Source organism: Aptenodytes patagonicus, chromosome 1 (assembly GCF_965638725.1).
Source record: "Aptenodytes patagonicus chromosome 1, bAptPat1.pri.cur, whole genome shotgun sequence".
In the NCBI taxonomy this organism is placed as follows: Eukaryota; Metazoa; Chordata; class Aves; order Sphenisciformes; family Spheniscidae; genus Aptenodytes; species Aptenodytes patagonicus.
In genome coordinates, this window is record NC_134949.1 from 27,843,212 (window position 1) to 27,860,084 (window position 16,873).

The 16,873-nt window shown below is 39.0% G+C and overlaps 1 protein-coding gene across 3 annotated transcripts in view; it reads right to left on the minus strand.

Annotated features, from left to right (window-relative positions):
• The window catches only part of ST7 (suppression of tumorigenicity 7), a 153,967-nt gene that overhangs the window by 18,134 nt on the left and 118,960 nt on the right, over positions 1 to 16,873 (minus strand). For all 3 annotated transcript variants that reach the window (XM_076330401.1, XM_076330393.1, XM_076330383.1), the window contains 2 exons: positions 9,216 to 9,288; positions 7,583 to 7,685 (listed from right to left, as the gene is read on the minus strand). In XM_076330401.1, coding sequence (XP_076186516.1) covers positions 7,583 to 7,685; positions 9,216 to 9,288 — 176 coding nt within the window. The remainder of the gene's footprint in view (positions 1 to 7,582; positions 7,686 to 9,215; positions 9,289 to 16,873) is intronic.

The window sequence follows — 16,873 nt, forward strand, 5'->3', positions numbered from 1 at the left end:
GAACACTCTGTACAGTTCTCATCAGGCACTTTCAGAAACGTAAAGATCAAATTCCACAAGTACAGAATAGGGCTAATGAAAGAAATGGCAAGTCTGCTTTGTGAGAGGGCACTTGAAGGCCTCCATCTGTTTCACTTCTCTAAATAGGAGTAACTGGTACCAAAAAGGTACCTAGCTGTAGGTAGGGCTTGATTATTATGGAAGGAGAGCTATGACTGTCCATGAAAATTAGCATGGTCTTGATGTCCTAGAATATCATATCCGTTCATGCATTGCTGTATTTTCAAGGAGAGTTCAAGAGCCCAGAGGGCATTCAGATTCCTGGAGGTTCGGCTGACAGGGCTCAGGGTCTACTTGGAGATAGCATAGCCAAGGGCAACCCCCTTTTATGGTAACTGTAGGCTACTGGCACCCAGATACTTGACAGGCAGGACTGAGTCCCCGCAATCTGCTGGATTTCTAGCAGATTGTCCATGAAGTCAACACAGTCCCCCTGAAACATTTTGGATTGGACAAGCAGACAAATTCCAGTGAAATGAAATTAAATGAAAAAAGTCTTACTTCAAAAACTATCCAGTAAGCTTCAGTCCTCATCCTGCCCATATAACGTGTGAATCACAGTCCTGATGGACTTCTGCATGCAACGAGTATCTCCAGCTCTTGGAAAAAAACAGCCAAAGACAGAAATCATTGCGCAACTTTAGTATTCATCCATAACTTGATTAAGACTAGGTCATTCTGGCTGTAATTTTCTAGACTGTCTTTTCCGAGCTGATTCCTTCTTTAAAGGAACATGATAACCCCAGATGGTGGTGACATGCTATTTCCTGTTCTAGTTAAACTTCAAAGATTGTAGTTTCCAAGAGGCTGCTATTGCACTTAATCAAAGATACTACACTAGACAGATACAGTCTTCTCTTCAGCCACCAAAGACTTCAGGGTGGGAATCTGACTATTTATATCTCAACATTTCCAAGGGCCTCAGTCCAGAGCACAGCCCTTGTTGTTACAGGACTAATATGGACACAAGATCCTACCATACCACTAAAATTCATACCAGTATCAACTCCATCTGGCTTTACAAGAAAACAACCTACACCTCTTGACAGACTCCCTATTAAGTGTAACCCCTGATACACTAGCATCCTCTCAGATTCAACCACGACCTTACCAATTCAAGTAATAAAACTTCACTACCTTTTCAATACTTTGAGTACACCGGGAAGATGGGAGCCCTCTGTCATCCTGACAGGGCTCTGAACACAAGCGTGGTTCCACTTCAGAGTGAGAGTCAAGTAACAGGCTAAATAAAAAACTTAGCATCATGGAGGAAATGGACAAGGCAAGCCCAGCACGTCTCCAGCTGCATTTGCTTTTCAATGATGAATGAAGAAGTTTAACTAGAACAGGAAATAGCATGTCACCACCATCTGGGGTTATCATGTTCCTTTAAAGAAGGAATCAGCTCGGAAAAGACAGTCTAGAAAATTACAGCCAGAATGACCTAGTCTTAATCAAGTTATGGATGAATACTAAAGTTGCGCAATGATTTCTGTCATCAGCAGATGGCTCAATCAGCACTTCTCCACTGCATTGTTTTGGCTTGGATTTTTTTGGTTGTCTTTTTTGTTTTTCTGGTCTCTCTCTTCTCTCACCCCAAACTTTTTCCTGTCAAACCCCTGTATTTTAGGAGTTACAAAAAAGGTAACAGTATTTTTCATGTGCTTCCACAAAGGGCTTCTGGGCTGGTTACATGACATTGTAATAGATATAGCTCAGCTCTAGCCATTCTGTACACATATGGGAATATGCCTTTTAACGAGCATTTGGAGGATGACAATGGACCTCGTACACAGGAAGTGCAACATGGTGGAGTTTATATTTCTCTTACTTGAATTAACTGAATATACATTATTTATTTCATAATATTGACAGCACTCTGGCTACTAATTCTCCTCTGCTGGGAGTGCTTTTAACATTCCACATTAATGAGCTACTTCAGTGCCCTTTTATAAAATAAATCAACCTATCTCAGGCAGGTTTCCTTCTTTTCCTCAGTTGTGCAATTTGCCTCTGAAATTATAGCTCAGGCTGCAAATAGGCAATAGTCACTCCTGCACCTGTGACAGCATCCCTCCAGGCCAGAATATGAGAATTTAACATTGTTTGAACAGGAACTCTCCTCCTCCCAGCAGGATGAACAGCACAAGCTTAAAACAGTTCCAAAATACTGGTTTCTACATGCCCAGAGAAGCCACTTTTAGGTCACCTTACAAGTTCTCATTGGATTGATGGTAATTAAGAAGTTTGGCCTTTTTGCTGGAGATGATACAAAAAAAAAATCACTGTCTCACTGAACAGTTAAAAACTCTCTTAAACATGACTGGAATAGTTTCTCTGTAATATCATGGGGTGTGCGGAACAGATTCATTTCCCATCTGGTATATGAATTTGTTTGCATTATTTGTTTCTATTAGCAACTACAACTTACTAGAAACCACACAAGCATACAGACAGACACAGTTCTTATTTAAAAAAAATTAAAATAAGTAAGAAAGAAATGAGAAGGGATGAAATGGAGAACAGATAAATCGTTAAAAGCGTTTAAGTCAATGGTTTGTTACATCCTTTTAAGAAACTGTTTACACACAAATTTGGCATTTCTTAAATAATATCAATATTTAAGTTGTCAGATTCAAATGCAGCAAACTTCAGCAGGTACTCTCTTTAAATCAACTCAGCTCCTGGCTTACATAGCAAACCCATACAACTGTGTGCAGAGCACACTTTTGACTTACTTTTAACAATTAGATATATGGACCATCATCTGTTTTCTCTTCCCTTTGACTTTACTGAATAGCTCGTGTCTCATAGAGCACAGAAAAGAGTGGAGGCTTTTCAGGAGGAGTTTGAATGCAGGAAGGGAGCCTTGCAAATCAGTTCAGAAAGGGTGTTCCACAACTGAGGAATGTCCCAGAAACAGCTGTGGTACTTTATCAGCATTAGCGTGGGATAGTTCCATTATATATAAGTGGGGAAGCTCCAAACACAACGTACAAATAATTTTGATGAAGTCTTGTGTGTGTATACACATATACTTTTTCTCCTACCCACTCCACAAATTATGTACTCTCCATGACATAGGATGTACTACTCTCTTTTCCATACAAAACCCTCTGGAATTACAGTGACACCCCAACTGCTTCAGTGGCAATAAAAACCTTTTTGTTTAAGTCTTAAATTTTTGAGCAGCACATTGTCAGACAGTGTCAGCACATTTCCTTGGGACCAAAACTCCACAGTGCATGGCGCTACACTAAAACAAAAGTATACTAGTTCATAGAATCTCATTTAAGATTAAGATGGTTGGGAAAAAAAAAAAATCAGACAAATCTTCACAAACAAGTGACACGATTTGTTGTGATTTTTCTCATAGTGAAATTCACAGCTCTGTGCTTTGTTCTCTTTCCTGCTGTTCTGCTGACTTCAATCTGGTACTGGTTATGCTTTTCTTCTACTAAAAAGAACCCTGAAAACACTCTGCCTGGTGAAGTGCTTTCTTTTTACATAGGCAATCTCTGCCAAAGTATAAAGCTGCAATTTGCTGCAGCTGAGTTGTTTCAGTAACATAAACAAGACAAACTGTAGATAGAGGTAGTACCTTTTATCAGATATTTTTCTGGTACAGCTTAAAAAATTTAGCCACTCTCAAGCACAGAAACCTTTTTACAGGTAAGATGTCTTCAGAATGAGAAGTCTTGATCAGTTTGACAGCGGTTCCATTTTTGCTACAGTCAAGAAGGAGATCATAGTTGACACACCTGAGCTGGCCTTACCCTGCACAGCTCAGCTTCCAGAAACAACACAGCCAGGTCAACTGCCCAGCTTCCTGGAGAGATCTGGCAGGCTGCACTGAGCTCTGTATTGCCTTTGTTCACTTAAACCAAATTCTGGTACCTCCATGTGTCACATCTTGACTCCAGTGTCTTCCAAAACCAATGAGAATTTATCACCTATGGCTGAGACTTAATGGATTGATCTCTGGGAATTAAATTGTCATTGAAATGTACTCAAAAATAGGAGAAGGTATCATCTGTGCCAAAAGAAGGTTATTTGCTGGAAGGGTGGCTGCCTGAAGAAAGACCATCAGCCATATTAGGTCTCTGTAAAAGGCATTTTTGTGCAGACAGAAAAAAAAACAAGGTGATGCGTAGTCATCTAGAATCAATTAAAGTGGGTGCCAACATCTTCATGACATACATACTGAGAAGACTGCCAGAACCATGCTTACACACTGGTTTCTATGTGGAAGGTAGGTGTTTTTGCAGGGTTTCTCACCTCTATGTAAAGATGGAAATCTGGGACCTTTAAACTGCTTCTTCTTGAGGGGTTCCTACATCTTTAGATCACATTCAAAAGAAAGTGCAAGAAGTATATCTGACCTCTGCAACATCACTATGGAACACTGGACTGCAATCTGGCCATAATCTCCTAGGGAAAAATCAGCAGCATTGTAAGAATCCCATGGTGGTTTTACACAAACCTGCAACAGGTCAAAACAGGAGACCCAGTCTCCCTTTCTTGCTAAATCCAGCTCAGCAGCATCTCTCAGTGTGTTCAGAGTGTGTTCCCTGCATTCCCTTTGTCTCAGAATCTCATTAGCAAAAATCTGCTATTTCCAGTTAAACGTCTTGAAAATGCATATCCAGTAATACTTTTTTTTTTAATGTGATAATTCTACATTTTAATTATTTGCACTGGAAATGGTAAAATTTCCTTTTGAGACAAACCAGAAACATATTGAACCATTTTTTTTTTTCTCTTTAATAGTGCAGTTCCCTGCTTTCAAGGCTTCTGCTGGGAACTTTGCAAATGTTTTAAATAATTTGTCACTTCTGTAATTTATTTCTTCCTCAGTCTGAACAAGAGACTCATTAGTGTTTAAATCTTAAAGAAGCTCTGAAGACGTATTAGCTTTGTGGCATTGTTAGATTTCTTGTGATGCTGCTTGCTAAAACTTATCTCTGTTTCATTAAGAACAAATTGGATAGGACTTCAATCATAATTGAGTGGAAATTAAGGTGTAATATCCATACTGTGCATAAAATTATAACCAAAAATATATTTTTGCTACCTTAATATCCTTTATCTAATAGCAGAAAGAATGAGCATGAAATCAGCAGTGCTGCATATTAATCTGTATTAGGCTACACTGTTTTAATATTAAAATATGAACTAAAAAAACCCCCTGGAGTCTGCTCCCGTTACTACCTTGTTATCCTGATAATTTATAAGTTTCAAGAAGGTTTTCAATTTCAAAATGACAGACTTTGAAAAACCAAGGGAATCAATTAACAATGTGAACTGACTGAAAAGCTCAGGAACTTAAGTGAGGAAAAGGACTGGAATTTCTTTACATCAAAAGTACTGAAAATAACACACAATCTGCATTTCACACATGGGGACACTTGTCAGAAAGGAGATTCAGCCTTGTATTGAACAGCCACCTAAACAGAAGCTGGCTAGTGAGAAGAAGGTCACAAGCAATGAATGGAAGTACTGATCTACAAGAAAAGCAGGATCTTGGAGGTCTGGAAGTGCAGAGGTTATGGAGCAACTGCCACAACTTACAGTAAGGTAGATTTTACAAAGGAAGTCAAACCAAAGAAAAGCAGGCTCTTAAGTATAAACAGAAGAAGAACAAGCAAAAAGGTAGTAAATGAAGACTTAGCCTCAGTTTCATGGCAGTGCAGAGCGTGGAGACAATAGCATGATGGACATTAGGAGCACGTACAGAAGTGGAGGCCACTGCAGCCAATGATCTCTGTCCCTGAACAGTGAATGAACCAGTCCCAGAAACGGCCAGTCTAGCATAACTGACTTAAAACAAAAAGATCCCCACTCAGAATCAAGCGACCCAGTGATGAGAGAAGTAAATGCAATGCCATTCACTTAAAGAGGAAGGAAACAATATGTGTTAATATGGAATCATTATTACACAAACTGTTAAAAAAGATTTTGATGGAAATAATTATCAAAAGCATGGAGGTAAGTGAGGAAAATGGAACAGGCTCCCAAGGATTGCTCATGACAGGCTAAATTGGTATCTTTGCTTGGCAAGTTAGCTAATTTTTTAGACAGCAGGGATAGAATACTCTAACTGGGCTTCAGTAAAACATTCAGAAAGGTTCACCCAGAACAGGACTGGAATAGAGAGTTAAACAGGCAACCAGGCAGAAGAGAAGTATCAATGGTTGTGTGCGTGCAAGAACTATTGGGATGGAAGAAAGTAAACAGAGTTCCACAGAAGCAGTCCTGGAACCAAACTTCATTTAATATTTTCATTTTATAGCTTGGCACAAAAATAGAAGATGAGCTAATAATACAAAGGTACTCATCTCACCTAAATCTTGTTGTCTAAAAATCAGGCTTTTACTGGAAAATAGTTGCTCCTTTCATAGCCAATGTAGAAACAGGCACCTCGGAGGGAAAGTCTGTCTAGAGATGTCTAAGATAGGTCCTTCTTTCCACTGCCTGTAGAGGAAGTCTAGATGATTTTATTAAACAAACAGCCTAACTTTCAGATAGCTAAATCATGCTATTTAGTGGTTGGCATAACAGATATAGCTCACAGAGAAAAAATTTAATTGCTGCAATGCATGAGAATGAACTTTCTGCAATCCATGTGTACAATGGGAGAGGTTTTGGGTTTATCTTGACCAGACTTGGTGTTCAGCTGTACCTAATGAATAGGCTCCCTACATCTACACACACCAGTCTTCTGCTCTCCAGTGGAGGCTGCTTACTTTCAAAGGGCAATTCTGGTCCAAAGGTTTATGCGGTGAGGTTCAGAGGCAGATCTCCAAGGGCCAAAAAGCACCTGCCTCTAGTTTGCCTTTACAATGAACTTACGGACTGCAATACTGAGTATCAGGTGATGAAATAATAAAATAAATTAGCCTTTAGTAGCTCATGGGCAAGATTCTTACTGCTGAGATACATACCTAGAGAGGGGATTAGGGAATTAGAACATAAATCCCTTTTCTTACTTTGTAGTTCTCAGCGATTCTTAATCTCTGAGCTTTGCATTCTCAGAACTTAATGACAGGGTGCTGCATAAGGAATTACTAACGCAACTTATATGAAGCACACCATGAACTCCAAACGTAGGTTCCTCTGTATAGCATGCCAAAAACATATTCTTACATGTAATCATCAAAACAAATAAAACATGCTATTCTGAGCTAGAAGATCTTTAATGGCTATTTTGTAAATAATAATCTGTCTTTGTGTATGGTTCTGTCCTGCAGCGTAGCATTTGGTGGTGTCCACTATCGCAATCCACCATGTAATTGTTGCTCACATAGAGGACTCACTTCAGCTAAAATTTCAAGTTGCACGGTCCAGAGTAGAAGACACTGAATGTGAAATACCAAACAAAAAACCTGTGCATACTATCAGCTTCTTTCCCTTCCCATTGTTTGCTCCCCTTTCCACAACATCACTCGTTAATCTAACACAGAAATCGGGAGTTAGGTCCTCAGCAGTGTTAAAGCTACAACAATGCTTTCTCCATACTCACTTTTGGCACATGTGGATTAAATTCTACTGCTCTGTGAATAGCTTCTACTGCATTCATCTCTGCAGTACTCAGCCCTCGCCTTGAGGCAGCCTCTGGAGAAAATCTATAAAAGCAAAGAAACAAACACATTAGGTCAGAAATGCTAGTAAGAAAAAGCCAGAAAAGGAATCTAGAACATGGGCCCATGTAACCAAACTGAGTCAATTTCCTATGCTCTCCCAACTTCCATAGCAAGTGGAAACTCTGAGTGATCTATTACATCAAGGCCAATGAAAATCCCAGCAGAAGTGGAAAGCATGTTTGCATCTAATCATGGCAGAAAGTCAGTTCAAACAGTCCTTTCTCTGTCACTAATCTAAATTTGCCCTAGGTACCTTGCTAAGGGGCATATTCAAAGCTTAAGTTGCAGAAAAAAGAAAAGAAAAAAAAAAAACAATGCCAAATTATTGTTGGAGGGTTTCTATTAAAAACAGGTTTGGGGAGGTTTTAGGGAGGTTCCCAACCCAATGCCCCTGGGTCAGGTTGGGATGGAAGCACGATGCAGCAGCAGTAGCGGGTGGTCTACTGGCCGCAGCACCATTGAGGGTAGCATGCCCAAACTGTGGGCAAATCATCTGCCCCAGTGAATGAAAAACCAGACCATGCAATCTCTTTCTCACCTCACACCCCACGGCTAACTCCAGAGCTGTACTTGGCAGGCAGACACCACAGGGAAAGCTGTGACAACCTTAGCCCTGCCCTCCCAAGCTGGAGTCGCTGTGTAGGGAGGAAAGATGTTGCAGTAGGTACTGGCGATCTACAGGATAAAAAGAATGAAAGAAAATTACTTAGATCTTGATGTGTACATACACTTTAAAAGCAAAAACTGTCAGGATGTCAGTCAAGAAAATGGCTTTCCACTCTACTTGCTTTCCAACTTTAGGGAGGCATTCGACCCTCAGGTGCACAGACACAACTCTGCCTGGGATTTGTGTGAAGGCATCTGAGAGCAGAATTGGGATTTTTGAGCTCCATCTCACAAGAGGCTGAGCACCCTTTCAGAGCGGGCTAGTGCTCTCAAGTCCACAGGCATCATGTAGATGTGCTCAGCACCTTGGAAGGTTGAGACCCAAGAGAAAAACATAACAGGAATGAGCAGATACTTGTGTCTCTAAAAATATGAACGTCATCTACCTCTCAGAATCCCTGACATAGTAATGCTAAATCCACCTGCTGCTATTTAAGTAGATGAGCAGTCTTCTGACAGCACTTGTAAAATGACATTGTGCATCCACATTTATTTATTACCTTTTTGCGGTCAGGTTTATACAAAGTTGAAGAGGTTCAGCCACACAACACCTTTTAGTTGCATCTTCATTATACTATCTAGGAAGCCAAAGCTCACCCAGACAGTATACATAAAACTGAAACAAGAATTGAATTTATGCTATTTCTCTTCTTTTCTTCTTCCATAATATTTGAAGTGCAATATTTGATCACTGCAAATTTTTCTTATACATAAATTCATTTTATGAATTTACTGCAGGACTGAATTCTCCTGCTAACCCAGCAGATTGTTAGGGTGTGGGCTCAGCTAAGAGAAATCTTGAATTAAATCGGGAATTTTGCTGGACAGTGGTTCTTATGCACTTACTTGTCAGAGACAGCTCTGGCTTTGAGCAATGCAGCTGTGTAACATATTGTTGCTGATTTTGGTAAGCTTATATCTGTTGAAAAGAAAGAAAAAAGTAAACATCCGAAAATTTAAAAGTCTGCAGAAAGAAAAGTGTTTGATACTTCAGAGTATGCATGGCATACGCAAAATTATTACATGAATTCAGAATACTTTCTGATCTTGGGACTCGTACTCCCATATCACATGGATTTTTAAATTTCCACCCAGTATACAGGCTTTAAGACCTGTGTTAATGACCACTGGAACTGCTATTTAAACAGCAGCTGGGTTCATTAAAGAACTAATTCAGAGAGTGACATGACAGAGACATAATGAAAGAATTCATTACTTCATACATAAATGTATAGGTAACCTGGAATACATGAATTTTTCCATAGTTCACAAAACTATGTAAGTAATAGCTGAGGGCTATCTTATTCACTCCTCTTGTTGTCTAATATGAATGTGTGGCAGCTATACAAGTTAAGACAGCTATTTAAGTAATAATGGCTTTGACTTGCAAGCAACCAACCATTAGATTTATTCCAGTTAAAGATCAACAGTAAAATAAGGTGTTTTGCCTCTTAAGGAAATCTTGGACCAAAATATTCACCAGACAGGCTCTGGCCATTTTATGCTGTTCCAGAGACACATAGGAGCCATAAACCTCACTTAACCCATTAGTTCAACTTCATTTATATCTGTTCTCTAACAGTAGATTGGCACAAAGCATCCAAAAGGTAGAGAGAAATGCTGCTTAACAGACTTGAGTTATAGATTTGTTCCCATTGTTACAGAGAATTGACTTCCACATTAGTAATCTACCCAGCAGACACATATTATACAGTGAATGAAACATTCCAGCATTAAAAAGTTAAAGATTACAGCTAAATGAAAAAAAAAAAAAAAAGAAAAAAAAAGAGAGCGCAACCCCCACTAAAGCCTGGATTCTGCAAACGCTTCTGCACACTGCAATATTATAGCTTCCTATAGTAAATAGCAAATACAGGGCGTAGTAAACAAGGCACTGGAGTAGGCCCACTGTAAAAGTGAAGAGCAGCTAATCTGACTACTGTTCTAAGAAACTATCTATCCCTCAGTTTGTCGTTAAAGTTGATTAGAAAGATGAAATTACCATAGAGCTTGGTAACATTAGGGTTAAGAGAAACTTGTGATTTACTGAACCCCAGTGCCTTGCAAGACAAGGCTCCAAAAAGGAGTTAAAAAGGACAAGCAAGTCCTATCTCAGCGGTCACCATCCTTCACTTATTAACAACGAAGCAGAACATTGTTCTGCTAGACAGAAAACATTGCCAGAATGACTGAGGCACTTTGAAAATGCTACCTGTTAAGTCCTCTCTATTATCTTTTTATGCACTTGCACTTCAAGTATGAGATGTAAAGATCTTGTTGGAGGCTCCCCTATAATATAGTCCAACTGTAATTTCACTGGAGCATGTAATTGTAGTGACTGAAGTAATTAAAATCAACAGCATGCAAAGCAGTCTGGGTGATAGATATGTTAATTACTCCACTAATAGAAGCTAGCTACAGACACAGACGTGAGCACATCTTCAATGACAGGAGGAGAAAATATTTATAAGCACCTTCAATAACCCTGCTTATACCAGGTTTTCCTTAACATTAGGAGTTAAAAGTTATTTCCAGTAAACAGAAATGACCTTTTTCAGAACATACTGGTCTCTGTCTTTCAGTATAAACCTTATGCATCAAATAAAAAATGGAGTGAAAGGTAGAGGAATGGAAAAGAAAAAAAAAAAAAACACCAAGAAAACCAATAATATGCTGTCATTTATAAGGTTTTCAATTGGTCAATAGAATACCTTATTTTCCCCTTACCTGTAAGTATTTCTCTGGGCCATCAAGCCACCATTACCTCATGGGAAATATTTTCCCCTTTATCAGTTCAAATCTAGTAACGTTGGTTCAGGATCTGACCTTTACAAAATTTTGCATGAACGACACAGAACAAGAGGTCTACCTAGAAGTCCCTGGAAATATATTTTCCCAGGCAAAAGGCAAATTCCACATATAAAAAAAGGACCAAGAAGAGAATGTTTGCCCAGACTTCTTTGAATAATGCAGCGAGAGCACTACTTCACTTTTCTATCTGTTTGAAGGAGCTGAAAACTAGGAGGAATCAAGAGGTCTGGAGTATATAACCGATGTAGCAGAGGAAAAACAGTTGTTATGCCAATGAAAGCTGCTGGCTCAGTTTCATCAAAGAAAGCAGGTATGCCAGCAAAAGCCAGAATGACAGCAAGAAAATGGCAATGCAGCCATTAATACACAATCCATGAGGTTAAACACACAAAAACCTCTAACCACATGTATAAAGGCTAGTTTCTGCATCAGATCATTGATACTTGGATGGAGAATGTTCAGTGGAAGTTGCATGAACCAAGTTGTGAGAATTATTACAATTCTTAGCTAAGAGATTAAGATATCATACAGTAGGAACTGAGCTCGATACAGGGTTAAATATACTAAAACAAAACACCATATCACAAAACAATATCTTCTAGTAGGTAGTAAGTGCTCCTGAGTTTGAAACATCTGTGCATATAGATTGCAGGATGATCCCCAATGAACTGTTGGCATCTGTAAGGAAGGGAAATGTGGTGAGGTGAGGTAAGGCTCAGGTACACCACCTGAGTCATTCCTACAGAAGAAATGGGATTTCTCAAGGAACGTTGTGTTCAAATCTGATCACCCATGGTCAAGAACAACAAAATCAAACAGAAAGACTGGGTTGTTTTTCTAACAATCCAAATGAAATAAAGTCTGAGAGAAGATACAACTGTTCCCTATACATACCCACAAGGAACACCAGGAAAGGAGAAGGGCTGCTTAGGTACAGGGTAATGTTGGCACAAGAATAAACAGTTCAGAATTAAATTTAGGCTGGAGATTAAAAGAAGGTTTCTGAGAAGTGAATTTTTGAGGCAGATTTCCAGGTAGAAGAGTGGGGCAAACAACACAACTAATTCTAGGACGGAGCTTGCTCAGCTCATGGAAGGGGTAATATCATGTAGTGAATGCAACAGCGGGGGACTTGACTCACCCAGGAGGCCTCTTCTAGTACTATGCTCCTAATGAGCAAGCAGCAATTATTTGAGGTTAATATCTACAGTCCCTTGGCAATGGAAGAAATACATATAAATGTTCATGTTTATGTTGCTGTGGAGATAGCCCTCAGTAGGTCCATGCCTGCTTCCCTCCAAAAGTGTTTTGCTTTTTGTTTGCTCCATATTAGACTGTAAGTATTTGGTTCTGCTATATTCTGGTCTGATTACTACAATACTTCAAAATTCTCATATAATTTAGGCTTCATCTCCAAAACTGGACCCTCGTATTTTAGAGAAAAGCATAAAACAATTATGTCTGGTTACAACTGGAATTTAGCAAGGGAATCAAGTATAAACTAGCCCTAGGAGATATGTCCTCTGTCAGGAAAACCAAAGTGAAGTTTTTCATAAATGACTGTGTCCAGCTCTGTGAGCCATCTGGCAAAATATCTTCACATATACTGTTTCCCACCCTCCTGCGATTTCTTGTGGAGGTCCCACAATGTGCTGAAAGATGTGACTGCTATTCTGTTGTCAAAACCATCAGGGCATTTTTGCCTAATAAGAACTGATGTGTCAATCTGAAAAGGCTCTCCTTCTTCCTTATTGCTTGTTTCTTTAAAGAGAATACAAAATAGTCTAGCCTTAATTTATGAGCATTTTCTTTCGATTAGCCCCAGTCAGCTACGGGGAGGGCTGGGAAAGTGAATCCTTACTGGTCATTTGCTTCATAAGCAGTTGCTTGTGAGAGTGAACTAATGGAAAGATGTTATGGATAGAGACTTGCAACCATAATATCACTACTTCTCTGATTCAAAATATCCAGCATATGCCATATATCATCTAAATAGCTCATGGGATCTATTATTTTTATAAAATAGCAACTAAATCAAGAAATTATGAATCTGGATATGGACCAGTGCAACATCCCCTATCCAAGTCATCAGAAGGCCCTAAATGTGAAGAGACAGGCATACTGCAATTGCTTTAGTCATTAATAAATGTAAAATCTAAGTCACTAATCAGAAATTATTCCTTATTTTGACCCCAAAGCGTATGTTATTCCCAAGTCAGCAATACAGATTCCTATGGGCTTAATTTCAGATAGTTGAATAGTCTTATCAACGCTAATAGGACTTAAATATTTGCTGAAATAAGTTGTAGATCTGGGGCCATAATTTGCACAGTAAGATCCTTCCAGTCAAACTGCTAGTTCTTCTTCATATAACACTGGAGAGAGACTACATTAGGCTGCTGGAATCATTCACATATTTCCAAATGTGTAACTGAAAGTATATCAACAAACTGGAAGAAGTTATGTGAAGAGGTAAAACAAAAAATGGTGGAATACAGGACACGTATTGTGCTATGGCTTGGGGGTGAACCCCAGCTCTGATTTTCTCTCCCTCAGCCTGTCTGTAGACTCTAGTGTTTAAGCGATAGGCCAACACTTGCCCTGTCAGCACAGAACACCCCCAATTCTCTGCACCTGTAGGCTAGACTGTCAGCTCTTGCACAGGTGGTAGGAAAAATTGCTTATGGGAAAGACTGAAAGTGCTCTAGCAAATAAACATGTGCAGGCTGGATCAGTGATGACAGAAGAGAGATGTAGTCATCTACAAAGACACAAACATTAAGGAAGAAAGTGAATTAAGCTGATACAAATGGTTAAAAGCAAGAGTAATGGTATGGAATTCAATAAAGGAAAGTATGAACTGAACATCAGGGGAAAAACACTTTGTCAAAAAGATCTAATATCCTGTAGTATTACCTCCCATGACAATAGTAATTGCATTTTTCCACAAAACGTGGTAGAAAACATGCTGGAGGGAGCAAAACTATGAACACAATGATCTAACGCTTACTTTGTGCTTGCAAAACAAAGCAGTTCCGATTCTTTGTACTTTTGACATTCTTCCTCAGTGGTGGGAAACACCCCAATCAAACACAAACACATAGCTACTGTGTACTGTGTTGCTCCCCTGATAGGATGGGAAAAACATTTCAGCACAAACAAAAAGCGTTTATTTTGCCATGACCACAACTAAAACTTAAACTGTTCAGTTATGGAAAGATTTTGAGGGTCACTGCTGGTTGTAAACACTTCATATGCAACTCTTGCTGAGATTAATATCTCAGTGACCAGGCAGGTGTCAGCCCCTTTGATTTGACCAAGTTCAATCCTAAATGCATATAGAGGCAAAGGAATCATTTCTCCTATAGGAGATTAGAAAGAGCAAGATTAGTATAATTAGTTTAGACTTTTTGCGCTTTTGCACAAGCAGGAGAAACAAAAAACCCCACTGAATCACATGGCAAAAAAAGACCAGATGGTATGAACAGACACAGAACTCATGCAGAGACCTAGCTGAAGTGACAAGTGATTTTGACATGGAGGAAAGAAACTAGTTTTTAGAAGCAGAAGCTGAAAAAGATGTAATGGGAAAAAAGACAAACTATTCTCTTGATACTGCTGTCACACAAACTGGAGGTCTTACCTGATTTGCATCTCTTGGAGAAGGTAGACTAGGCTTTGGTATGATGTTAACTAAAAGGAACTTTCTCTTAAGGTCTCTCTTTCAAAGAAACAAAAGGATTATCAAATAGTGTGCATGAGGTAATGGTTTCTTCCATGCTGCCACTTGCTACATCTTTAACTCAGAAGAAAACCCTTTCTTGCACTTAGAACACCTACCCAGTGAGCTCCACCAGGTAGAACATCTTCTCAAAAATACCAAACATAATCACGGCAAGTAATAAAACTGATGGAGTGGAGCTGTGATTGCAAATACATACATACATGCAAAACCCCTGGAGACCATAGCTAATATAACTGAAGACTCCATGCAATTGGTTCATCAATCTGCAACTCTCTATAAAAGGAATGCCTTCAAGTTCAATGTGAATAGAATTTACCCATTTCATAAGTCTGTAAAGACAAGAAGAAATTGGACAGAGGGGGACTGGAAAGAGTAGCCCTGAATAGGCTACGTTTTAGAGAACTAATTTCTCTACATTAACTGTTTGGATTTCACTAAGTTGAAAGAATTCCAAGACAAAGAAGACACTATTTCTAAAGTGTTTCTTCAAAGGCCTGCATTTTGATTTCACACTAATTTAGAGTAGGATTCTTTGAAGTAAGCTGTTACCAAATAAAAAAGTGTCATAGCCTAGAGCAGAATGAGACCTTTTATATTTAAAAAGCACTTTCTTCCTATGTATCCTTTGGTCTAAATTATCTTCTCAAGTGAACTCTGAATTTGGGACTCTGTCTACATAGTGACATGGTCTTTCTCCTTTGCAAAGGGGTAAGTGAAAGGGGAATCTGTATAAGGTGTTCCTCCTGCAAACCAGAAGGCTTATAGTCTCAGTGGAAAAGACTGTCATTTAAAAAAAGGAAAGCAAGGAATGGTTTAGGGAGGAACCATTGCATCACTATGACTAAATACATAGGCATCCATTCTTTTTAAATCTGACTTTCAATTGCCAGAAAGGTCTGAGTTTTCACACAATGCCCAGGTTACCAGATAATAACAATCAAAGGAACTGGCTGCCCAGGGAAGTTACAAAATCATTTGCTCTAAGCATCACAACAAGCAGACCTACTCCACTGGAAAACAATTTCTTTAAAGATCAAGGAAAGAGGAGCAGAGAAACTTTATCTATTATGAATACTAGAAGCTTATTCCATCAAGAACAGTCTCTTTAGCAGCCATAACTATTTTTGCTGTAAATAACATGGATATGTGTTAAATCAGAGCCAAAAATCCTTTCAGAATTCAACAGTATTTAGGTCATCTGCACTCTATTGACAGGCACTGAACTCTGAAACCATAATGATGTAGCTCAGCAACAGTGCATGCCTTCCCACTAATGAGGCCCTTTTTCCATGAATAATGAGTATGGACATCAGCTCTGTTGCCAGGTACATAATATAAACACAATTTAACACATGGCTTTTGGTAAAGCAGTGTGTCTGCTTGCAGAGGCTGAGGTTTCACATAATGTGATCCAACTTTTTAGCCCAGGGTGGGGGCAGACTGCTCAAGGAAATAATTTGTTCATATGTTATCAAAATACAATAAATCAGGTTTGGTCTTAGTCAAAAAAAAGCAGTGGAGTGGGACCAACAGAAACTGTAGATAGGAAAGTATAAATGAGTTCAATGTTTTATATTCCAATAAATCTTACAACAGATGAAGCTGATGAGTTCTAAAATGAGCTGAGACTCCCTGAGATGGGCCTTCTGAGACTCATGAACTGTAAGGGTTATACTGGCTAAGCCTGTGTTTGCTGAGTCCTTGTGCATACCTAGTGTATACACACACCTTTGTTTATATATGGCAACGCATGAGTTGAAACTGCATGGGTTCAAACAGATGAAGTAAGAAGACTTTTATTTTGAAAAGCCTCATTTGTTACATTTACAACCTCAGTTTTGACCCTGTCAGATGCTTTTGAGAAAACAAAATGCACCTTCAAGTTTTATCAACTTCCATGACACAAAGTGCCACCATGGTATTGTTTAAAACTAGGGATCAGTGCTTT